Consider the following 25,218-nt stretch of genomic DNA (forward strand, 5'->3'; position numbering starts at 1 on the left):
ATCTACACAAAATTATTCATTTTTTACATTTTCAATAGAGCCTTTACATATATAAATATATAAATGTTAAAGACATTGACATATGGTACCTCAGTTTGATGGGGATTGGGATTGAATCCACAGAGATTACAAACAATTTTCTGGCAAGAACTACAAGAGCTGTAGTTCTGTGGGTCCTTCTTCAGAGTTTCTTTGCAAAATGGACAGGTTTTTGGAAGCTCCTCTGGAGCATGTGGAGGTTTGGCCGAATTAGGATCTGAGGTTTTCTGCACTGGCTTTGGTTCTAGTATTGTTGTAACAACTGGCTTTGATTCCCCTTCAGGTGGTTTTTGTTTAGCATCCTGAGGAGCAACTGATCCTTTTCGAGAAGTAGGTGGTGTTGGTGTGGTCTTATTTAAAGTCTGGGAAACTGTAGATCCCTTGCGAGATGTTGGTGGAGTTTTGGTGGAGGATTCATCCTGAACAGCCGAAGAGATCAGGTTAGATGCTGAGCTGAGGATGGAGGATCCAAAACCAAAAACCTTATCAGAGACAGCAGTCTGAGGAGAGGGAGATCGAGATCGAGCACCACCGAAACCAAAGCCAAAGAAACTTGACTCTTCTTTAATCTGTTCACTTTTAGGTTGTGGAGCAGACTTGGAAGGAGAAGCATCAAGTTTAGATATTTGAGTATTTGGTGTTGTCAGTGTTTTGGTCTCTATAGGAGGTTTCTTTTCCTGCTCAGCTGTAAAACTTGACTTCTTCTCTGGAGTCTTTTCCTTTTGTGGAGATGCTGGTGGAAGTATTTTGTTAGACTGTGGTTGAGCTGGGGGAGGACCTGAAGTTCTCTGCATTTGGCAGGTCAAACACAGCCACTCCTTCACCTGTAGATAATAAGAAAGATTGCCATCTATGACCATACAAACTTATTTACCCATAATTTTAATCTTATCTCTATTATTTAAATTACAAAATCTGTACAGAATCATTTCTGGTAGCAAAACTAGAGTCTTTATTATGAGATATAATAAGAGTAAAACACAGACTTACTTCAGTTTGATGTGGAGTGGGATTGAATCCACAGAGATTGCAAACAATACTTTTGCAAGAAGTGCAAGAGCTATAGTTTTGTGGGTCCATCTTAAGGGTCTCTTTACAGAGTGGGCAAGTTTTTGGATGCTCCTCTTTCACTTGAGCTTGTAGAGGTTTGGATGATTGAGCATCTGGTGACTTTTTCTGTTCTTGGGTTGGTGAAAGGGTTGGATTTGATTTTGCTGCAGTAAGATTTAGTTTAGTGTCTTGTGGAGCTACTGATTCTTTTCGAGAAGTGGGAGGTGTTGGTGTTGTCTTATTCAAAGTCTGGGAAACTGTAGACCCTTTGCGAGAAGTTGGTGGAGTTTTAGAAGGTTCATCCTGGACAGCCGAGGAGATCAGATTGGATGCTGAGCTAAGGAAGGAGGAACCGAAGCCTAGAACCTTCCCAGAGACAGCAGACACAGTGGGCTGAGGAGATGGTGACCTTGAACGAGAACCGCCAAAACCAAAGCTGAAAAAATCTGAATCCTGATTAGAAGATTCAGATTTAGGTGGTTGATTAGATTTGGCAGGTAAGACATTTTTCTGGATTTGGGCCTCTGATGTAGTTTGTTTGGAATCTGTCATATTTGGTTTGCCTTCTTGTTTTGCAGAAGCATTATCCTCTGCTACAACACCCCCAGTGTCTTGTTTTTTTGGTGATGCAGGTGGTGGTAATTTAGTAGTTCCTGGTTTCACAACGGTGGGTTCGGGAGCTCTCTGCATCTGGCAGTTCAAACACAGCCATTCCTTCACCTGTAAGATGATGAAAATGGTAACCATATAATTATGAGAAATAAAGACCACTATTGGTTCATTTTTAGATATTATAGACTGTTCATTCATAATAAATAAATTACCTTGCTTAAATGTATTTTCAATAATTGTGACTGAGAAAAAAAATCTGTATATATATACAGTATAACTATTTTCTCACCTCAGTTTGATGTGGCATTGGGTTGAATCCACAGAGATTACACACAGTGCTCTTGCAAGTAGTACAGGTGCTATAATTTGGTGGATTCCTCATTATTTCTGCCTTACAAAGTGGGCAAGTTTTTGGAGGCTCTGACATGTGGTCACACTCTTTTACAGCTTTTCCCTGAACTTCTGTCGTTTTCTCTTCAGGTTTCTTGTCTTTCTGCTGATTTTCAACAGATTTAGCTCTCTGTTTTGGTGACACATCTGCTGATCCCTTCTGAGAAGTAGCTGGTGTTAATGTAGTCGTCACAGGAGTATGTGAAGCTGATGAAACCTGTTGCTGAGTTGCAAGGAGTGTGGTGGAGGATTCATCTTGTACAGCGGTAGAGATAAGATTAGAAGCCGAACTCAACAGGGAAGAACCAAATCCAAAGACCTTCCCAGAAACATTGGAAGCAGCAGGTTGGGGAGAAGGTGATCTAGAGCGTCCAAAACCAAACAAGCCCCTCACTTCTTTTGTGGATGCAGCCTTTGGTGAGGCAGTAGATTTTGTGGATACAGTATCATCCTTCTGTGTTGGCTGTACTGGATTTTTGATGTCCTGCTGCTGGGGTGGATTCTGTGTTGGTGGAACTGCATTTGCCTTCCTAGACCCTGGTTTTGCACCTTCAGATAGTGAAGTGTTTTCTTTTTCAATAGCATCTGTCGAATCAAGTGGCTTCTTCTGGGGAGGAACAGGAGTTGGTGTTGCTTTCTTTAGTGGTGATACTGGTAGAGGTACTTTGTCAGTCTCAGCTTGAGCTCTTTGCATCTGGCAGTTCAGACATAGCCACTCCTTTTTCTGAAACAGCATTCCAGTAATCAGTAAAAAATTGAGCACACAGAGTACTACAAGAAACATATTTGAAACTTTTCATGCTTAAAAAGTCTAAAGTCATACATTTTGGTGCCCATAATGTCATATACCCAGATACTACCACAATACTAATTAAATAATAAGTATAATAATGAGTATAAGGTGTCTTATGTTCAAGGTAAAAAGTCTGCTTACCTCTGTCTCATGGGGCATGGGGTTAAAGCCACATAGATTACACACAGTGTTTTTGCAGTCGGTACAGGTATTGTAATTGGGAGGCTCCTTCTGCAAATCGACTTCACAGAGAGGGCAGGCTTTGGGAAATGATTTAGTGGGCTCTGTCCTTGTTGTTTCTGGTAGATCTCTATCTTTTGTAACTGATACAATTGTTGGCTGTGCCTGACTGACCATGGATTTCTTATCATCTTTTTTTATCTGTTCTTGTATATTTTCAGGATGTACTTTTTTGTCATCTGAAGGAAGAATTTTAGGAGAGACATCAGATCCTTTTGAGGAAGCAGGAGGTGTGCCAGTCTGAGAAACTCCAGAACCCTTTCGTGAGGAAGGTGGTGTGATAATCTTATCTGAAGTCTGGGAAACTGAAGAGCCTTTACGAGATGAGGGTGGGGTTGTAGTCTTAGCAGATAGTTGGGAAGATGTGGATCCTTTGCGAGAAGTGGGTGGTGTTGTAGAAGGCTCATCTAGAGCTGATGAGATCAGATTACTTGCTGAGCTAAAGAGGGAGGAACCAAATCCCAAAACCTTCCCAGAGACAGCAGATGCTGCAGGTGGAAGTAACGGAGTCTGAGATCTACCTCTAGACTCTTCAGGGATTTCAGAGGAGACAGGAAGATGTCCATCTTGGGACTTTCCATGTCTTTGCTGCTGTGGGGTAGCTCCTTTAGTGGTTTCTTCTCCTTTTTTTGCAACTTTAGTTTTTGCCCCATCTGTATTTTCAATGCTTTTAGAGTTTACTGCAGCTTCAGACTCCTTCTGTGAGGTTGCAGGAGTTGTTTTAACAGACGTCTGTGAAACTGTAGAACCCTTACGAGAGGAAGGTGGAGTGGTATTAACTTTACTGGAGATTTGTGAAACTGCGGAACCTTTGCGAGAGATTGGTGGTGTCTTATCAGATATTTGAGAAGCTGTTGAAGCCTTGCGAGAACTAGATGGTGTTGTAGAGGACTCATCTTGAACAGCTGTTGAGATTAGATTAGATGCTGAGTTTAAGAATGAAGAACCAAACCCTAGAACCTTCTCTGAGACAGCAGGCTGAGGAGAAGGTGATCGAGATCTAGCTCCTCCAAAACCAAACCCAAAGAATCCAGGTTTATCTGGTTGCGGATCAGTATTTTGAGATTCTGACTTTGGAACGTTTGCAATATTATGTTGTTTCATTTCTCTTTGGGTGGGTTGTTCAGTTTCTGCTAATGTTTGCTTATTGTCTTGTTTCTCTTCCACTTCTGGTTTCTTATCCTTTTGAACGGCATCTGCTGGAAGATGTGGCTTTTTCTGTGAAGCATCTGGAGTGGGAGTATCCATTTTAAGTGGTGCAGCTTCCTTAGCGTGTGACTGAAGCTGTGCAGGATGAGGTTGTGGTGTTTTCTTCATCTGACACGCCAAACACAGCCACTTCATCTGTAGTTTTGTAAAGTATATTGAATTAATCATTTTGTAACTCAAACTTACATTATACAGCATCCCAGACTTAAGTGGATTAACAACACTGCTTATTAACTTGGCTCAAATAAATTAGATTAAAGAAGAGGTGAGCATTGTTAGCTCTCCTGTCAACATAAAACTGTTGGTTCTCAAATTGCATCATGATAGTTTTCCATTAAAGTCAGCATTTAAGTCAGAATGAGCTCAAAATTGATACTATTTATTTTCTTAATGCAACTCACTGGTCTTATTGTAAACAGTTTAAAACAGTCTTAATTTGTTCTTCTTGTGATATGCTCTCTTCTCTGTGCAGGCATATGGAAGACCACACAGCATTTAAGATCTGCCTCCATTCTGGTATGCAATGATTACTTTTCACAATCCAATTAACAACCGATGGTGTCCCTCCTTGTTTGTTTTTTTTTTGTTTGATAGAAGTTTTCCTCAGAAATGTCACAATTTGTTGATCTGCGTAACTCCTTATTTTGATAGTCCACTTTAGACATTCTACTAACTATAAGTAACATTGTAACTACATGTCGACTACCAGTTATTAGAGTATTAGTAGACTTTCTGCTGTATCTGCTAACACTGTATTTTGATGATCACCGAACACCCAACAGACACAAGTACACATCAACTCGTTGTGACCTAACCCTAACCTAACAGTCTACTGATACTCTAATGAGTTAGTTGACATGTAGTTGCAAATTAATAAGAGTTAGTTGACATGTAGTTGGAAAGTTACTTACAGTTAAAGGGGTCATATGATGCGATTTAAATTTTTCCTTTCTCTTTGAAGTGTTACAAGCTCTTGCTGCATAAAGAAGTTGCAAAGACTAAAGTCTCAAATCCAAAGAGATATTCTTTATAAAAGTTAAGAGTCAACCACGCCTACCTAAAACGGCTTGTTCTAGCACTCCCCCACATGTCTATGTCACGATGTGGGAAGCTTTGCATAATGCCGCCCAAATGTTCACGCAAAGAAAGAAGGCGTAACTTTTATTCTCGCTGTAATATTGTTGCTGCCGCCATGTCGTGAAGATGCTGTGTGTTTCGTTGTGAAAGCGAAACTACTTTGTTTGGCCTTTCAAAAGAGGACGATATCTGCTTCGTCATGCCTAGAGCTGATCCGTGCTGGTCACTGAGGAAATACATCAACTTTGCGCTGTGGATCGCCGAATTGGCTTTCACCGTGGACGAAGTGGAGTGCAGCCCGGGGTCGTCACATGTGGCTGCCACAAGCCCGTTCTCAAGCCTGCTGGCCGCCGCTCACTCTAGCCCGCCATGTGTGACGCTGTGTGTTTCGTTGTGAAAGCGAAACTACTTTGTTTGGCCTTCCAAAAGAGGACACGACTAGAAATCAGTGGTTAAGTTGTATTTATAACACTGTTACAGAACAGTTCAACCCAAATATTCAGATGTGTGCAGCACATTTTATGGAGGACTGTTTCCTGATCCTGGTAGAGTAGACTACAATGCCGGCTGTTCTGACTCACAGACTGTAAGTACGTTTTCATTTTTAAAGGATTTGCCACTGACGATTCAAATGCGAGTTTTGAGCAGTGTAGAGTAGCGCTTGTTGTTTGTCATTTCTCCGATCACAAATGCAGACATGGTTTTATGTTTACGCGGCACGATGCAATGAGTAAAAAGACAGTATAAGTCATTATAATCTGTAATTATGTCCCCACTGGATGCAACAAATGCCTCGTTTATAATGGGTTTTAATGATTTTGTCTTGTCGTTCCGGCCGGTCAGGGCATTACAGTATGGTAAGGGGCGTAACATTTCCGTCACATGCTTGAGGGATTCGGCCAATCACAACACACTGGATAGCTGGCCAATAAGAGCACACCTCACTTTTCAGACCGATGAGCTTTGTAAAAATCGACGCGTTTCAGAAAGGCGGGGCATAGAGGAGAACAAATAATGTACAGTATTTGGAAAATAATGTGTTTTTTTTTTACCTTAAACCGCATAAACACATTTCATTACACCAAATAATGTTCTTTTTAGCAACATCATATGACCCCTTTAATAGAGTGTCTAATGTGGACTACTGAAATAACGTGTAACTTAAAGTGGTTTGCAATTTCCATTCATGCTGACTTTAACAAAACAAAATTCAAAAAACAAACTGTTCAACACAACAGTGATATTTTCTTACCTCATCTTCATGGGGCATAGGGTTGAACCCACACAAGTTACATACGAAATTTTTGCATTCAGTGCAGCTGTTGTACTGATCTTTCTTGAGCTCCACCTTGCAAAGTGGGCAGACCTTGGGAAGAGGCTTGGATATAGGTGTCTCTGATTTATCCTCTTTTACTTTATTTGATGGCTCCTTAGCCTGTTGAAGTGATGGTGTCTTCTCCTCTTGTTTCTGTCCAATTGATAGTTTAGTATCTTTACTAGGTTGAGCTTTCTGGGAACCTTGTGTGGTTACAGAATCTTTTTGTGAGCTAGGAGACGTTGTGTTGTTGTTGAACAATGACTGAGATACTGTAGAGCCTTTACGGGAGCCAGGAGGAGGTGTTGTTTCTGAAACTGACGAACCTTTGCGGGAGGTTAGCGGTGTTGTGGAAGGTTCATCCTGAACAGCTGATGATATCAGATTAGAGGCTGTGCTAAGGAAGGAGGAACCAAAGCCTAAAACTTTCCCAGACACAGCAGAAACAGCAGGTTGAGGTGAAGGAGACCTGGATCGAGCCCCACCGAAGCCAAAACCAAAAAATCCAGACTCCTCTTGATGAGGTTTTTCTGATTTCACCTGCTGTGATATCTTCGGTTGACTGAGCTCTTGTGGTGTCACATCAGTGGGCTCCTTTCTCCCTACTACAGCTGTTTTCTGACCAGTTCTGGTGGCTTCCTCCACATTTTGTCTCTTCTGCACAGATTCTGGAACATATTGCTCCTTATTCTTTGGCACTGGGGCTACTTTCTTAGCTTGATCTTGAGGCTCTGCATGGGAAGGCATTGATGCTCGCTGCACCTGACATGTCAAGCAAAGCCACTCCTTTGCCTGCCAACAAATAAGAGAGTTTGAGAAACCCCAGACAAAATGGTTTCCACAAAGCTCTTAAACTCTAGGTTAAAATGAGATTATTGATGCAGGTTTGATCATACAAAAACTTACACAGCAATATTGCTGAATTAGCTGTGGAATTATAATACTGTCAAAAATATTTTATATTAAAGGTAAATACTGTAGAGCAGGGCTAGTCAACTCCGGTCCTGGAAGGCCAGTGATCTGCATAGTTTACTTCCAACCCTTATCCAACACACCTGTTCATCATTTTTAAATTAGTCCTAAATACTTTGATTAGCTTGATCACCTGTGTTTGATTAGGATTGGAACTAAACTCTGCATGACACCGGTCCTCCAGGAGCCGAGTTGAAGAGCCCTGCTGTAGAGCCCACAGCTCATTTTCCAAATACTGTATTATCTTACCTCGGTTTGATGAGGCATGGGATTAAACCCACAGAGGTTACATACAATGCTCTTGCATTTAGTGCAGGTGTTGAAGTTAGAAGGATCTTTCTTGAGCTCTACTTTGCAAAGTGGGCATTCTTTAGGCAGAGACTGAGAGGACATATCAGCTGCTTGAGGCTTTGATGGAGGTGTACTTATCCAACACACCTGTTCATAATTTTTTAGATAGTCCTAAATACTTTGATTAGCTTGATCACCTGTGTTTGATTAGGATTGGAACTAAACTCTGCATGACACCGGTCCTCCAGGAGCCGAGTTGAAGAGCCCTGCTGTAGAGCCCACAGCTCATTTTCCAAATACTGTATTATCTTACCTCGGTTTGATGAGGCATGGGATTAAACCCACAGAGGTTACATACAATGCTCTTGCATTTAGTGCAGGTGTTGAAGTTAGAAGGATCTTTCTTGAGCTCTACTTTGCAAAGTGGGCATTCTTTAGGCAGAGACTGAGAGGACATATCAGCTGCTTGAGGCTTTGATGGAGGTGTAGATGGTGCTTTGAAAGGTTGAGATTGCATGGACTTCTTGTCTGCCAACTGCTTTTGAGAAAGAGGCTTATTTTCCACAGCCTGCATTTTTGTTGAGTGTTGGGATGCTGTAGATCCCTTGCGGGATGTTGCTGCTGCTGCCACAGCAGATGTGGTTTTGAGAGATGTCTGTGAAACCGATGAACCCTTACGAGAGGCGGGCGGCGTTGTAGACTTCACAGAGGTCTGAGAAACTGTTGTTCCTTTACGAGGTTGTTGCGGTGTTGTGGAGGACTCATCTTGAACTACTGAAGATATGAGATTAGATGCTGAGCTGAGGAATGAGGAACCAAACCCTAGAACCTTCTCCGAGACAACAGGTTGAGGAGAAGGTGATCGAGATCGAGCACCACCAAAACCAAAGCCAAAGAAACCTGTATCTTCTTTGGAGGAATCTGATTGTGTTGTGGTTTCGGATTTGGCTGGGGCACTACTATCTTTTGGCTGTTGAGGTTTTATAGTTTCTTTCTGTGCAGGTTTTTTATTTGGGAGATTTTGTACTGTAGACGTAGTAGTGGGTTTTCCAAGTGCTGTTTTTGACTGGTCCTCAGTTCTACTGGCTCCTGGAGGAGGCTGATGTGGAGCTGTTTTGTCTTGTTGTGAGCCAGCATTAGTCTGTAGCTGGGGATTTAGACTTGAAGGTTCAGGTGCTCTCTTTATCTGGCAATTTAAACAGAGCCATTCCTTCACCTGCATGACCAAAATCACAACCACAAAACCACAAATCAACATTATTGTCCTTCAATACATCAATTATGACCAGTAGAGTAAAATAAACTTTCTCTTACCTCTTTTTGATGAGGCATGGGGTTAAATCCACAACGGGTACACACAATGTTTTTGCAATCGGTGCAGGTGCTAAAATTAGGAGGATCACTGGTAATATCTGCCTTGCAAAATGGACAGATTTTGGGAAGAGGGAGGGGAGTTTTGTCAACTTTTGCAGACAATGTTTGGTCTGTTTTTGCTTTCACAGAAGATTTACTGGATAGCTGAGGTGACTCAGAATTTTTTTTTTCTTGTTTTTGTGCGGTAGGTTGTTTATTATCCCCTGTGTTTGTGGTCTGTGGAACAGCAGAGCTCTTCCGAGACGTGGGTGGTGTTGAGCTCTGGGAAACTGTGGAAGCTTTGCGGGAGGCTGGTGGTGTTGTAGATGTCTCATCTTGCACAGCTGAGGATATTAAATTGGATGCTGAGCTGAGAAAGGAGGAACCAAAGCCAAGAACCTTTCCAGATACAGCAGACATAGCAGGCTGAGGAGATGGAGACCTTGACCTAGCACCACCAAAACCCAAAAATCCAGTTCCTTCCTTGGCTGTCTTGGCAGGAACTTCAGATTTGGCTTCATTTTCTTGCTGCTGGGCTTTTTGGATGGGCAGAGTACCATTTATAGCCTTGGTTTGTTGTTCTTGTAATTTCTGAGGAGGGTCAATTTCCTTGCCTAATTCAGAAACACCTTTCTTTTGAATTGAGTGTGAAGCTATTGGTTGAGTGGTAGGGGTTTTGTTGGGCTGCGCTGCTCCTGGTGGCTCCATTCCTCTTAGAGCTCTTTGAGTCTGACAGTTCAGACAAAGCCATTCTTTCAACTGAAAAGTAAGACAAAGTAGTTAACACGTTCACATATATCATTCAAAACTTGTAAAATGTATTAAAAGTCAACATAACACTACCTCTGTTTGATGTGGCGTTGGGTTGAACCCACAGAGATTGCACACAGTGTTTTTGCACTCAGTACAAGTGTTGTAGTTGGCAAGGTCCTTTTTTATTTCTACCTTACAGAGTGGGCAGGATTTGGGCAAGGTTTGAGGGCCTTTGTCTGCTTTTGGCATCTGTGAAGACGGTTCGCCTTTTTTAATTTGAGATATTGGTGCTTTGTTCTTTTGGTCTGCAGTTAGCGCTGTCGTTTTCTCTTCTTTCTGACCATCTGATTGATTAGCCTTTCCTGTAGACGCTGATAATGCAGCCCCTTGCGATGATGCGGACCCTTTGCGAGACATCGGTGGAGTAGAAGTCTTGAGGGAAGTTTGAGAGACTGAATGTGCTTGAGGGTTATTTGGAGGTGTCGTAGAAGGTTCATCTTGAACCGCTGATGAAATGAGATTAGATGCTGAGCTCAGGAAGGACGACTTAAATCCTAGGACCTTACCAGACATGGCCGAAACAGCAGGCTGAGGGGATGGGGATCGTGACCGGGCTCCACCGAAGCCCGAGAAGCCGAAAAATCTTGACTGTTCTTGCTCAGTCTCAGCCTGTGGTGCTGCTTTAGACACAGAAGGAGAGGGGGCATTTTTTACTGTTGGTTGCTGTAAAGGCTTAGGAGAGGGAGCTTGCTTTGCTCCTGCTGCACTAGTCTGTTCATGCATTTCCTTTTTCTGAGAAGCAGGTTGGTTGGCAGGATTAGTCTTTGTTGGCTGAGCTGTGGGCTGTTTCTCTAAAGGACCATGTGTAGATTCCATCTTTTGAGATTTGCTGGGCTGTGTTTGGTACTTTATCGTGGGTTGTCCCGGAGGCTCTATTCCTTTCAGCGCTCTCTGTGTCTGGCAGTTTAAGCAAAGCCACTCTTTTGCCTGCAAAAACATTACAAAAAATAAGTTGTTAGAAAAAGTTAATAAAAAAGTTAATAAAAAGTTAGTTCTCCACATTTATTTTACAACATGAATAACAAATGATAAAAAATATATATTTTGCAGGACGTATGTAAATTGACCTCACAAGCAGATATCACATAACATTACTACTTGTAGCTTTAAAGAAATATTTAGAAAACCCTCAGTGACCCAAGCATTGGTGATTCATTCTTTTTTTTGGTTATTAAAGATTTTGTGTGTGTGAAATATTTATCAATGGGTTAATGGGCTCTTTTGTGTTACAAACAACAACACAACCATAAAATGTGGATTACTAAGGCTAACTGTAGTATTTGTGCAACATTCAGAAAAATTGTCTTATTTACATAAGCTTATATATACACACATACTGTGCACATAAAAAAATTCACAACTGACATTACAAAAAGACTGCTTCTAAAATCAGATCAAAAACAGCTTACATTGGTGTCAGAAGGTAGTGACAGCACTGTTACTTTGGCATGCTGGGGGGGGAGGGATCTGTAAATGTTCCTGCCAATGTTTTTATGATACATTTCAGAGTTTGAGCTGGTGTTAAATATGTTTTAACTCTTTAAACATCTTTTGTTCACTTTTTGGTACAATGGATCTCTGAGGGTTAAATTAAATCCCCTCTGTATCTCAAAAGTTTTATTTATATTTGTGCTGCCTGCACAATTCTCAAGCACACGGCTCATCCTAAAGCCCAAATTTAATCTCTGGAGAAAGCCAGCAGCACTCTTTTTTTAGGCCTAAGGAAACAGACTAAATCATTTAGATAATTTTAGCATGGGAAAAAAATATACACAGATGTGTTGCATTTGCAAATTCTCTAGACATAAGGCAATTCTCAGGTTTGAATAGTTCATGATTAAACACCAACCACACAGTTGTGGCCATAAATGAAGGTGACCTTCATTTGGAGACATATTTTCCCACTATTATCTAATTTCAACAACACTGAGCACTTGACACTGAGCACAACCGAGTAGCAGATGCCACTGTAATCTACACCTCATCTCTGTGCTTTTGAATTATCTTGGAAAAGTCTTAGATGTTATCTCTGAGGACTACCCACTGATCCCCTGTCTGCTGAGTTTTCGTCACACAGCCGGCCCATGTGCCCCAATAGTCTTGGAGTCACCTTGCCCCAGGCTGCACATAAACTCTGAATGGTTAATTACAGAGTCAAGTGTCTTTTGTGCTCAACACATCTTAAAAGATGAAATGGCCATTTAGGGGCCAAAGTGGTATGCTCAGGACTTCCATATGATGACAATAGAGGTGGTAAGGGCTCTCTGGGGGACATACATTATTACAGAAACTTCACTGCTAAGACTAAGCACATGACACATTGCTTGCCTTGACTATACTAATCCCTAAATATCCCTAAAGTCCCTAAAACCTGATTGCCAAGATACACAAGTTAGTCTGTGTTTTGAAAAATATATAGTTGCAAACACAAACATTATTCACTTGCCCTCAAAAGATATATTGGCTAAATTTGTAATGGCATTGTAGCATATTATTCTAACTACAGAGAGTGTTTTGTAGTTTTATGATTGGTTTTACAAAAAATAAAACATAAAACAAATAAAGCACATTGTATCTTGATGGCTTTGGTGGGTCTGGAAAGTGGGTAAAGCCAACACACTGCATGGAAAGCTGGCAGGTAAAATAGACAAGCCACTAACTGCAATGTTTGACCCAGATAGATCATTAAACTTCATAACACAAGTCACTAAGCACAGAATGTCTATTCATTCATGACATCTATGTATCACCCAAAGCCCTAATGGATCTGTGAATCACTCTAATGCATGACTAAAAAAAGGAAGAAACAGTGTGAAACTGCACATTGATGTTTTCTTTTTTGCCTTGAGAGTCAAGCACTTTATTTTTGTAAGTTTAGGCAGGGAGTAGTCCGAGGTAATTGAGAATCAAGGCACATTTTGTCTCTCTCACAGCCATTTTCGGTCTGCCTTCCACAAGACTGCCTCCACACAAACCAAAGAGACTAGAAAATACATCCATCTTTTACAACAGAATCACTGGAATCACTGAGAACATGTTCTCTGAAATTGCTCTTGACATTTTCTGCCCACAGTTCATTGCACAAACCATAATGTGAACCTACTGCAAGAAAATGCATTCATCTGTTTCTTACCTCTGTTTGATGAGGCACAGGATTAAATCCGCACTGATTACACACGGTGGCCTTGCATTCAGTGCAGGTACTGTAGTTGGGAGGATCTCTTCTCAGGCTTGCCTTGCAGAGTGGACAGGCTTTGGGAGGAAGTTTTGGGCTTTGATCTAATTTAGTGGCCTGAGCAGATGTGGTTTCTTTTGTTGTCGTTGTTTTTTGAGTGTCTTGGGGTTTACTTTGTTGCTGTTGCATTTTTCCCTCCTGTGTCTGTGATTTAGGAACACTGGTGGAGCCCTTAGTGGCCTCTGAGCCTTTTCTTGAGGAAGGGGGTGTGGAAGTCTTGGCAGAGGTTTGGGAAATGGTGGAACCTTTTCGAGAGGGTGGTGGGGTTGTGGACGGCTCGTCCTGGACAGCTGAAATCAAATTGGACGCTGAGCTAGGAAATGAAGAACCAAAGCCTAGAACCTTTCCAGAAACAGAAGAGGCACCGGGATGTGGAGAAGGAGAGCGTGATCGAGCGCCACCAAAACCGAAACCAAAGAAACTGGACTCTTCTTCTTTTTTAGGGGGCTCAATCTTTGATGGTGTCTCAGTTTTGGCAGGAGGAGCACCTTTTGTCGTCTGTTGTGGAGGAGGTTTTTGTTGTGACGTTTGCTGCGATGGATGAGCTGACCTTGTGCTGGACTGGCTTGACAGTTTCTGACCCTCTGTTGGTTTGGTTGGCTGGCTGGCAGATGGGGGCATCTGCTTACTATTAGGAGTGTTTTTCTTTGCAGGGTACTGTGATGGTACGGAGTCCTTGGGCTGTGGCTGGGCTTTTAGCGTAGGAGGTCCGCTGTTCTCTGCCCCTCCCAGAGCCCTCTGCATCTGGCAATTCAGGCAAAGCCACTCCTTAGCCTGCGTACATGGAGGATACACATTTGTTATACAATTGCTAGTTTTTAACGTAAGAAGTTCAAATTAATCAGTTGTTTTGCATTGTTCCGCACAAAAAGACAATTTATACAGTGAAAAATGTCTTCTGAGGAATTAGGATTACTTATTCATGGTTGCATTGATGAAAAACTCTATTTACTTCTTTAGTGAACGGTGATAAATAATTGTGAAAAATATGAGCTTTTGGGGAAAAAACATTAAACATTTGTCAAGGAATTAAAACCATCACAGTCCAATAAAACGTGCTTCAGAGACTGTGGACTCTGGATTGAAACACATAATGGCGAACTTTCACCAGAGAGTAAAAAGTGACATATAAATCTAGAGCAGTCTATTCGGCAATGGATATAAAACAAGATCTAGTTTCTTTTCCTTTGAATCCCAAAAAAGAACAAAAAATACTTCAAATGAGACATGCATATTGTATACCACTGCTTTATGTATCACGCCAATACAGATTAAAAACTAAATGAGTTGTTAAATTAATTTTTACTCACAGTTGCATCCGGAGGACTGAACCCACACATGTTGCAGACCACTGATTTACATTGTGTGCAGGTGTTATGGTTGGGCGAATCCTTAGACTTAAGATTGAGTTCTGTATTTTTACAGACTGGACAGAGGGATTCCACCCCAGCTCCAGGTCCACCTTTCACTTGAGGCTCTGATGAAGGAGGCCTTGAGCCAACTGCACCTCCTGGATGAGTCGCAGGTCCACTTGGGCCTTGTTGTTGAGGTCCACCCTTCCCAACACCCTGCTTAGGAGATCTACCCCCACCTGCTCCTTGTTGCAATCCTCCCCTGCCTGCTCCCTGTTGTGGAGGACCTCCTCTCCCAGCTCTTTGCTGTATAGGACTTCCCCGTCCAGCTCCTTGTGGTTGAGATCCACCCCGTCCAGCTCCTTGTGGTTGAGATCCACCCCGTCCAGCTCCTTGGCCACCCCTTCCCACACCCTGTGTCTGCTGTCCACTTTGCCTCTGAGGCCCCTGTGAGGCTGGTTGGCCATTCCCCTGCTGTTGAGGATCCTTCTGCTTTGAGGGTCCTGGAGGCTGCTGTTGTTGCTTTTCCTCCTCATCCCCAAAAAGATTGAACTTGTTTACAGCAGAGGACATTGCATTTAGAGGATTCCCCCCACTCAGAAAGTTGGAGGAGAACATGTTGGCTGTTGGGAATGGGGCTCTGAAGACTGGTGTAGGAGAGGGCTGGGATGGGGGGAGCCCATAGGAGGGAGTCTCTCACCAGTTGAAGTTATCCCTCACATTTACCTCCAGTGTCCCTTAGGAAATAGAAAATGGACAATGAAAAGAGAGAGTTCATGCATCACTTGTGTTTTTATTGCACGCATATATATATGTGCATGCATTAAACATCAAGTAACACCATATACATAATAATATAAAAATATTTGTAGTTCCAGACTCCATAAACAAAAGGATTTAATACCATGTTACATTTTAAATATACGTCAGTTCTGCCTAAGACAAAATGGGGTGAAATGAGAATAGTATTTTTTGACTGACAGTGTTGTTATTTTCAGGCATAGTTTAGCCAAGTCATCTTCTTCAAAGCAAGTAAAAACCTCATTTAAGAAAGAGTGGTACATAAAATAAGCAAAACATTTTAAACAAACAGTCATCAACTTCATAAGTCATAATTGTTAACTGACATGTAGAGGTTGTAGATGGTAGATGATCAATCTCACCTAGTCACGATCTGCAGTACTCACACTGACATATAACATCCAGTCATATAGTAAATAAATTAGCTAACATTGAGGGATAGAGGCTCCCTTACTGCCCTGATCATCATGCATTCCCCCTTTACATAATCTAAAACTATTTTAATCAGCACTTTTTCATTATGTAGTTTGCATGATCTTATATTACCTGGTGTTCTGAATGACATTGCATTGGAATGCATACATTATAGACAACATGTCTGTTATAGACCATACTATGAAAATAATACGTTGATTAAAAAAAGTTCATGCCCATGGTATTTGACAACTACAATCCAAATTGTGAGTTAAGATTTTGCATTTACAGTGACAAAACAAATGACAGTTTGGCAAAGATAATTTTACTACGCATATTGTTTATCAACATGTGTAAAACACTTAAAAATTCAGCATGAATATGTAACAACGATGAAACACTTAAAATCTCGTGTAAAGCATGACTGCATTCGCCCTGTAATTGACTGAGCGTTTGGACGTTTCCCTTCAGCACCCTGGACAGCGCTCTACGATCAGCTCATGCATCACGTCTCACTGCCTTTCAGCGTGAAATACAACACGCCACACCATTCACAGCAGTAACTTTACACGGGCACATTTATGATGAGGAACTTTAAAGGGTCAGTGGGTTTTCTGCGTGTATTTATTCGCAAATGTAGAAATGTTTTTTAGTATACCGCGCGCTATAAAAATTAAAACCACATTGGCGATCATTAACCTGATATCAACTTTACACATTTATGATGAGGAACTTTAAAGGGTCAGTGGGTTTTCTGCGTGTATTTATTCGCAAATGTAGAAATGTTTTTTAGTATACCGCAGCGCTATAAAAATTAAAACCACATTGGCGATCATTAACCTGATATCAACTTTAACAGCCCACAAACATATATTGACGGATTGTTAAGTTTTTTTTCTGCTTCTGCTCCTTCAAAAGCAACATCTATAGTCCGTCGGCATATCCGGGTTGTAAAACCTCCGCTGCATGTGTAAAACACAAATGGGTTTACAACCTTATGTTAAAGAAAACGTAATGTTTCGTTATTTAAATGATTGGCAGTTTTAGTTACACGAAATCAGGATATGTTTTTGCTCCAATTTACCCCAAAACACTGTAATATTATATGTTGGTTATTTGATATGAGGTTGTAGATCGTAGATGATCAATCTCTGACAGTCACGATCTGCAGTAATCACACTGATCTCGCCACATAACATTCAAACGGGAAATAAAAGAGCAAACGGTGAGAAATGGAGGTTCCCTCACTGTCCAGATCATGATGCATTTGCCCTTGATCATACCGGTAGATGATCAATCTCTGACAGTCACGATCTGCAGTAATCACACTGATCTCGCCACATAACGGTGAGAAATGGAGGTTCCCTCACTGTCCAGATCATGATGCATTTGCCCTTGATCATACCCTGTCGGAGGATTTCCCAGCCTCATCACTAAAACCGCATCCGTCCGAAAGCATTTCCAGATTAGAAGTATTCCTCTACTACAACACACCATCGCAATCATCCTTCCTTAAAACTACCACTGCGATCAGATGGAAAAACATGCTTATTTTCATCAGAACGGCCAGCTGAAGTGGTAAAAACAGCATCCTACCTTACAGCGTGCGAGCATCCCTATTTATTCTCCCATTTCTGTATCACTAGTGCTGTTTGGTGATCGGCTGCTCGGCGTCTAGGATGGAGGTTACGAGGATCTGAGGGCATACCCACTTTCACAATCGCCTCCTCTGCGCATGCGTCGCACATGACAGGTGATCAGCATACATCACCTCGCGAAAATTGAATTTAAAGCGACATAATCATTCGTCTCTGACAAACTGTCCGCTAATAATCGGCTTCCGTTTGTTTGGGCATCTGTTAGGGGTTTGAGATCGTTTGGGGGGGGGGCGTTATTGTTTGCACATAAGAATGTTGACAGTGTATTAGTATAAATAAATAAACTAAATCTCCGAAATTACTGTTTTTATAAAATGTTGATAAAATGTTTAAACATTATTTTAATATTATTATGATAATAATGATTAATATTGTTGTCACCTAGTTAACCTTTTATATGTAAAAACATATAAAGATAAGGTGGATAAATTAACAATGGATAAAACAACAAAACAAAAAAATCTAAATAAAAAAATGGCAACTGCAATATTATCCACCCCTCTGTCAATACACAATGATACTACTAACCAATAAACAAGCAATTCTTCAGAAAAAATAAATAATTTATATGATTTCAAATGTTGAAGTCATATAAAAAATTTTTTATTTTTTTTTAAACAAAGTTCAATCACTAACAAATCGCCACCTTGGAATTATAAGGTTCTATCTGCATTCTGAGCAGTTTTGAGATATTGAGCTTCAAAGTTTTTGCATCCCATAGACTTCTGTAGATAGAGCCATTTTTGTTTTCTTAAAAAAGGCCCAAAATGTGCACAGCTTACAAAAGAAACATCACATAATGTAAATAAGTTGACACATAAGAATAAGTGAATAACTCCATTTTGACAAAAAATGTCAGATATAACCTTATAATTCCAAGGCGACTAAATTTCAATGATACTTTAGATACATGCTTTTTCTAAAGGAAACTATACAAAGCAAAAATATGTAACCTATATGTAAAATGTAAAAATATGTAAATTTTTGTGCCAGAAAACATAACCATGTCATTTACATCTTTTGTGCTTGAATGAAAATACATACATACATACATACATACAACCCTGAGGCGATAGTGTGCAACAGAAGGTTAAACAGCGACAATAATAACAACAACAACACAACAACACATATATATATATATATATAATTATTATTATTATAGCAGCTTCTAAGAACTGTGTCCACTGGATGCAAGCTGCTATGACATGCAATCTGGTTTATGTTTATTAATTTCAGGTCAGCTGTAGTCAGTATAAAAGAGAGAGCCTGTGGCAATGGCCTAAATCAGTTCACCTTCAAATTCATAGTAAAAATTGATGGGGTATGACAATTCATGTTCTCACTTGTCTCTTCTACTTTTTCTCTATTCCTGCTTGTCATTTGTCTGTGCATACTCACTCACATGCAGCATCATTCAATTCTAAGGCAGTGAGAGAAGCATGCTTTTCTCTGTCTGCATTATAGTTTTTTTTTTTTTGCCTGGCAGGATCAGATATGGTCCTGGGAGAATCTAATGTGCTCCACTCTACTGCTAATGGTCGATCCATAAAAGACCATCAGTGCCGCCATGCCAGCACCATTACCTGAGTCTTGCTGCCCCATCCTTCTTCCTGAATGGAGCTCTCAACAGTCATCAGACTTCAAATATTTCCATAACTGGCCAATATAAGATCTCCTCTTTCCTACTGTCTCTAAAGCAGTGGTTCCTATCTGGTGGGAATGCAACTGGTTGCATTGTAATTGTGCATAGTTAGCAAGTTTATTTTTGTGTAATATATAGTTATGGTTCTGCATTGGATCACCAATCTGCGACAGTATTTCTAAACTAAAAAGTTTTCAAACCACAAAGGAACCAAAGCACTATAAACATCTAATGAAGTGTTAATTTCTTCTTTACTGAACATAGATTTTTTTCCCATAATATCCACTGATTTTTTTTAAATCATTACATTTAAAAAGGCCTGTTAACTGCTTTCACTGAATTCAATGTTTGCAGATCACGAGTGGCCACTTATCACATCCACACTGTCAACGGCCAGACATTCCTTATACAGTAAGTGCTCATCTTTTATTTTTATTCAAGCTTTGAACTGAGCCAAACTTGTACCTGTTCAAATCAAATGATTTTATTGAATCCATATTCTCTCTCTATTTTTCCCCTTTTCTCTAAAATGTCTAGTTGCTAGTGGAACCCAATTGCTCACTCAAAAGCCAGACTGAAAACCATGTTTGGATCGAGGTCACATAAATCAGGAGCGCCTGGCTTACAGCCCAGGTGAGTTTTCTACAAGAAACATTTGATTCAAGACAGCAGACCAAGCCTGTCACCCTGCAATGCGCTGAACAAGAGCAGTCTAAACAATCTGCCAAGAAGCTACACCACAGATTGCATCTCTTCAGCATCTCTCTGGGGATTAAGTCCAAACCCATAATACTGCCATTTACTCCTTCCAATGCAAATTAATTCTCATCACTTTAGAAGAAGCCCTCAATCATTCTGAGCTATAGTCTAGCAATGGCTTATGGAATAATCATATATCACCTCACTATAATGTGCAGAGTAAGATGATATTGGGAAGAATGTCTCTTCCAGCAAAGTCAGCATGTCTCGAAACCATATCATTAAAGGATCTCACCTGCTTGCCCAAGTTTGAAGATACAAAATTAAAGATTTGTTCCCCCATAAACCAGAGTTCAAAACTGAACCGAGAATGCATTTTAAATTGTGATCCGATTAATGAATTTGATTTGAACTTGAATTGCAGTAGAAAACAGGATGCAGATTTGCAATTCAAATGTAAATATGGAAGTAGAATAACATTTGTTTTCATATTATATAAAAGTAATTGTTTAACTTCAAGTCTTTTTGACCTTTAACTTCGAATAAGGCTTTTTCAAGAGTTTTTGAAGTATGAAGGTACAGCAGATGGCTAGAACAAGAACAGTAGAACAATATGAGTAAACAATAAATAGCACAATAAAACAATACAATGACAGACAAAACAGATAGAATTACCGATAGAACGATTGACAGAATGATGTAATGATAGAATGATAGACATACAAATAGAGGGTTTTACACTTTATTGTAAGGTGTCCTTGTTACAATGTAATTATACATTAATTATACATTTAATAACATGTTATTATACATTAACTTCGTGTACTTACAATATGGGTAGGGTTAGGATTAGGGTTTGGCTTAGGGTTACTTGCATGTAATTATTCATAATTTATTGTTATTATAATAGTAGTAAGTACATGAAATGTGTAACAACGACACCTTAAAATAAAGTGTTACCAAATAGAATGATAGATGCAACAATAGAATGACAGATATAACAATAAATAGATAGAACCATAAATATGACAACACAATAGATTTAAGACAGATTTATAGACTTGGACAGAACGATAGTTAAAACAATAGAACGATAGAACGAACAATAGAATGGTAGAACAAACGATAGAACAATAGAATGAATGATTAAACGAACAAACGATAGATTGATTGATGTTTCGCTGAAGAAATAAAAATCATTGCAACAACATAGTGGTGAGTAAATGATGAATACGTTTTCTTACTTTCTATTTTTTTTTGTCTGAATTATTTCAGTTACTAATTATCGTAATTAATATGTAATTATCTCTGCATTAGCAGAAGGTTAGTGGTTTGTGTTGAAATAATGTCTTTTTATAAATTCTACCATCATACTGGAAAATGTTATAAAATTTAATGAGGAATGTAGTGAAATCCAGAATTCATCTGGAAACATATGCGTTGCCAAAAAAAAAAAATTAGGGCTCTGATGCAGTAATGTAAACATAAACATAAGAAGAACATAAGAAATTCACCCCATATCTCTATCCGTCACCGAAAAAAATTCTGCCATTAAAACACACAGTGTACGGTGAGGACGTGAGCGAGTCGTGCTTGGCTTCAACCTCCCACGCTTCACTCTCCCACTCGGCCTGCGCGTCATGTGTTGGGGGAGGGCCGCGTGTACGCGTGTGTGCTGCTGATTATGTGTTGCGTCATGCGTGGGGAAGTGTAAAGGAAGCTGGAATCATTTTTCCCCTCCCACCATTTTTCCGTGTGTGGGTGGGTGGGAGTGTGTTTGTAGACATGGCCAGATTGGATTAAATATTTCTCTAGACATTTACGGCTCTGATGCAGTAATGTAAACATAAACATAAGAAGAACATAAGAAATTCACCCCATATCTCTATCCGTCACCGAAAAAAATTCTGCCATTAAAACACACAGATCAAGACAGCCAGAGAGAGTCACATTTCCCCAGAGCCTGCTCCTTTGAGTGAGTGTGTGTACGGTGAGGACGTGAGCGAGTCGTGCTTGGCTTCAACCTCCCACGCTTCACTCTCCCACTCGGCCTGCGCGTCATGTGTTGGGGGAGGGCCGCGTGTACGCGTGTGTGCTGCTGATTATGTGTTGCGTCATGCGTGGGGAAGTGTAAAGGAAGCTGGAATCATTTTTCCTCTCCCACCATTTTTCCGTGTGTGGGTGGGTGGGAGTGTGTTTGTAGACATGGCCACTATAGTTGAGTTCTCACCTGAAACTCTAAAATTATAATGCCAATACCATGGTACTGAATAAAGACCATATTCACATTTTATATTTTTTACTGAACTCCAAGAAACTTCAAAATTTACCATAACTATACTTCTTCATAATATTATAAATTCATAATATTAATTTTCAAATGTTTGGGGTCGGTAAGATTATTTAAAGTCTTGCATATTCAGTAAAGTTGCGTTTATTTAAAAATACAGTAAAAACAGTAATTGTGAAATATTATTTTTAACATTTTAAAGAACTGTTTTCTATTTTATTTTTTTGTGATGCAAAGCTAAATTTTCAGCAGCAATTACTCCAGTGCTCAATGTCACATGATCTATCTATCTATCTATCTATCTATCTATCTATCTATCTATCTATCTATCTATCTATCTATCTATCTATCTATCTATCTATCTATCTATCTATCTATCTACGTATCTTAAAAGAAAAAAATCTAACTGACCCAAACTTTTGAATGGTAGTATATACATGCATACAGTATATACACACATCTATATATCTGCCTATCTATCTATCTATCTATCTATCTATCTATCTATCCATCCATCCATCCATCCATATTTCGTTTAATGAAAACATAAAAGCCAGTCACAGCCATTAATTTAGAACACGTCTTTATAATATCCAACTTAATATTTTTCTCATGTTTTAGATGATCATTAGAAAGTCCTTGCCATAGAAAGTTTGAAAACCCAGCTATAGTCATTTTATTGCTTTACTGTAGCTTGCCATAGGCCCATGAATAGATTAGCTGTTTGTTTGTTTGTTTGCATGTCTATGTGTGTGTGCATGTGTTTGAGTGATGTCTGGGGATGTAGGAGCATGTCTTCGCTTTCGGTAAGCTCTGCTGCTCCGCTGGCCCTGACATGTTATTCCATCAAGCATGCCTAAACCTTTTGACATTTGTCCTGAAACAAACTTTCTCTTTTTCTGTCTCTTCAAGTGTCTCAGCTTTTCATGCATAAACAAACGTAGACAGAAATCGATGCAAGCATGCATAAACACTGCTAAAAATATACACGTACCAAAGCATGAGGACACGAACAGATGGACAAGCCCAGATAAACAGAAGCGACATTGACAAATACACATTCACACGTGCACTCATCATGTTAGTCCTTGAATATTCTTGCTTTGACTCAGCAGTATTCATTCACGTAATAAGAGTATATTTGAAGCACACATGCTGATGTTATTAACTGGATGTTGTAATATACTTATACATACACACAAAGGCATGTGGAGTACAGCAGAGGGTCAGGCTGTAATTAATACTGTAACTTGATCACACACTGTTTGCCAGTTTCATTAAATTTAAATATCTGCCCTGGAGAGGAAAGAATGGACCGGGTTGTCCAGCAAGAAAAAAATAGCTTGACAGCTAGTTCACAGCAAACCTCCATCCCTCCATCATAAATTAATTTCATATCTGCAAGCCAAGCGTGATGTAAAGCTTGCATGTATGATAGTACGGTTACATTGTTGAATACAAAATCTTGGAGCCGATAACCTATCCAAATACTGTTTATTAAAAAAAAAAAATTAAATACACAATTGCAACCACTTACCTAATTTTAGCCCCAACAAATTAAGGTTGAACGCATGCAAATAACCCAAGTCCAGTGTGTTTAATGGCGTTAGGCTGAGTGAATTCCCTTAAAAAGCTGTTAAATCCACAGTACATCAGTGTTTCTCGTTGTCATCCATGTTCACAGGCTACCACTGCACTGCCGCCACTAACTCTGATTTTCCCCACCACTGACCATCATCAACTATCAGCCTAAAATATTCTTAAAGAGACAGCATCACTCTCGCTCCCCTCGTGCTCTTTGGACACCCTTCCAGCTGACTAGGGACTGCCCTAATCTCCTCCTGCTTGTACGAACCAATCAGAAGCAGGCAGGAAATCAGTAGTGATGTGTAGTGAGAGAGGAGGAAAGAGTGAGAAATAGACAGCTGCGGATAACAGATATGGAGTGAGCGTAGACAAGAATCAGCAGGAGATTATGTGCTTAAAAGATCCTGCCCGGTATATTATGGCTTGCAGGATGCTGTGGATGGGATTGTACCATTACCGGTTCAGTTTATGTTACAGAAATCACTATAAACTATATAGACCACAATAACTGGGGGGGGGGGACAGAGTTACAACTCTGCAAAACAGACAGAACACTAGCACGCTAAACAGATAGATGGATAGATAGAATGCTAGAGCAATAGAATGCTGCAAATTAGAATGCTAATTAGACAGACAGACCGACAGAAGGACATCTAAATGAAAAAGACAGATACATAGTTAGACCGATAGACAAGGCTAGAGAGACAGAACTCTACAACAACAATAGATAGAATACTTGAACACTAAATAGACCGACAGATATAAAGGACGACAGATGGATAGAAAGATAAATTATCTGGAAAAATATATATTTTTAATCATCTGGAAAGAAATCATGTGGAAACTTAATTGCAATTGTACCATAAGTAAGTAAGTAAATAATTTAAAGGGGTTATCGGATGCCCATTTTCCACAAGTTGTTATGATTCTTTAGGGTCTTAATGAAAAGTCTGAATGAATGAGTAATGAAAACATACTTTGGTTAAAATTTCTCAATGGTAGTGTAAAAACACCCTTTTTACCTTGTTAAAATCAGCTTTTTTCACAGCAACCCATTTTGTTGCATTTCCCTTTAAATGCAAATGAGCTCTGCTCACCCCGTCCCTCTCTTCTGTGGTGTGACCAGCCATCCTGTTTACGTTTGCCGAATTTAGCTGCATTTAGCCACGAAACTTGCTAACTAGCACATTATTAGGAAAGACAATTAGCAAAGATTCATAAAAAACCCTTATACTCCATGTAGGTGAAACTGGATCACGAATGATTCGTGCAAACATAGATGAATTTAGGTAGATCAGAGGGCGCATTCCCTTCAAAAACGAAAGTAACGTTAATCCTCTGCGTCTTCAGCGGCTCAAATGTCGGGAGTAAATGACAACTGCT

General features: G+C 40.0%; 1 protein-coding gene across 1 annotated transcript in view; it reads right to left on the minus strand.

Moving 5' to 3' along the window:
* The window catches only part of pclob (piccolo presynaptic cytomatrix protein b), a 76,735-nt gene extending 52,807 nt beyond the window's left edge, over positions 1-23,928 (minus strand). Inside the window, exons 1-11 of the mRNA XM_016243187.1 lie at positions 23,786-23,928; positions 14,700-15,478; positions 13,288-14,163; positions 10,185-11,081; positions 9,303-10,100; positions 8,302-9,204; positions 6,663-7,517; positions 3,026-4,468; positions 1,991-2,815; positions 1,030-1,809; positions 90-863 (exon numbers count right to left, since the gene is read on the minus strand). Coding sequence (XP_016098673.1) covers positions 90-863; positions 1,030-1,809; positions 1,991-2,815; positions 3,026-4,468; positions 6,663-7,517; positions 8,302-9,204; positions 9,303-10,100; positions 10,185-11,081; positions 13,288-14,163; positions 14,700-15,359 — 8,811 coding nt within the window. The 5' untranslated portion in view covers positions 15,360-15,478; positions 23,786-23,928. The remainder of the gene's footprint in view (positions 1-89; positions 864-1,029; positions 1,810-1,990; positions 2,816-3,025; positions 4,469-6,662; positions 7,518-8,301; positions 9,205-9,302; positions 10,101-10,184; positions 11,082-13,287; positions 14,164-14,699; positions 15,479-23,785) is intronic.
* Between the last annotated feature and the right edge of the window lie 1,290 nt (positions 23,929-25,218).

The sequence above is a fragment of the Sinocyclocheilus grahami genome, unplaced genomic scaffold (genome assembly GCF_001515645.1).
Source record: "Sinocyclocheilus grahami isolate Dianchi unplaced genomic scaffold, SAMN03320097.WGS_v1.1 scaffold22.1, whole genome shotgun sequence".
In the NCBI taxonomy this organism is placed as follows: Eukaryota; Metazoa; Chordata; class Actinopteri; order Cypriniformes; family Cyprinidae; genus Sinocyclocheilus; species Sinocyclocheilus grahami.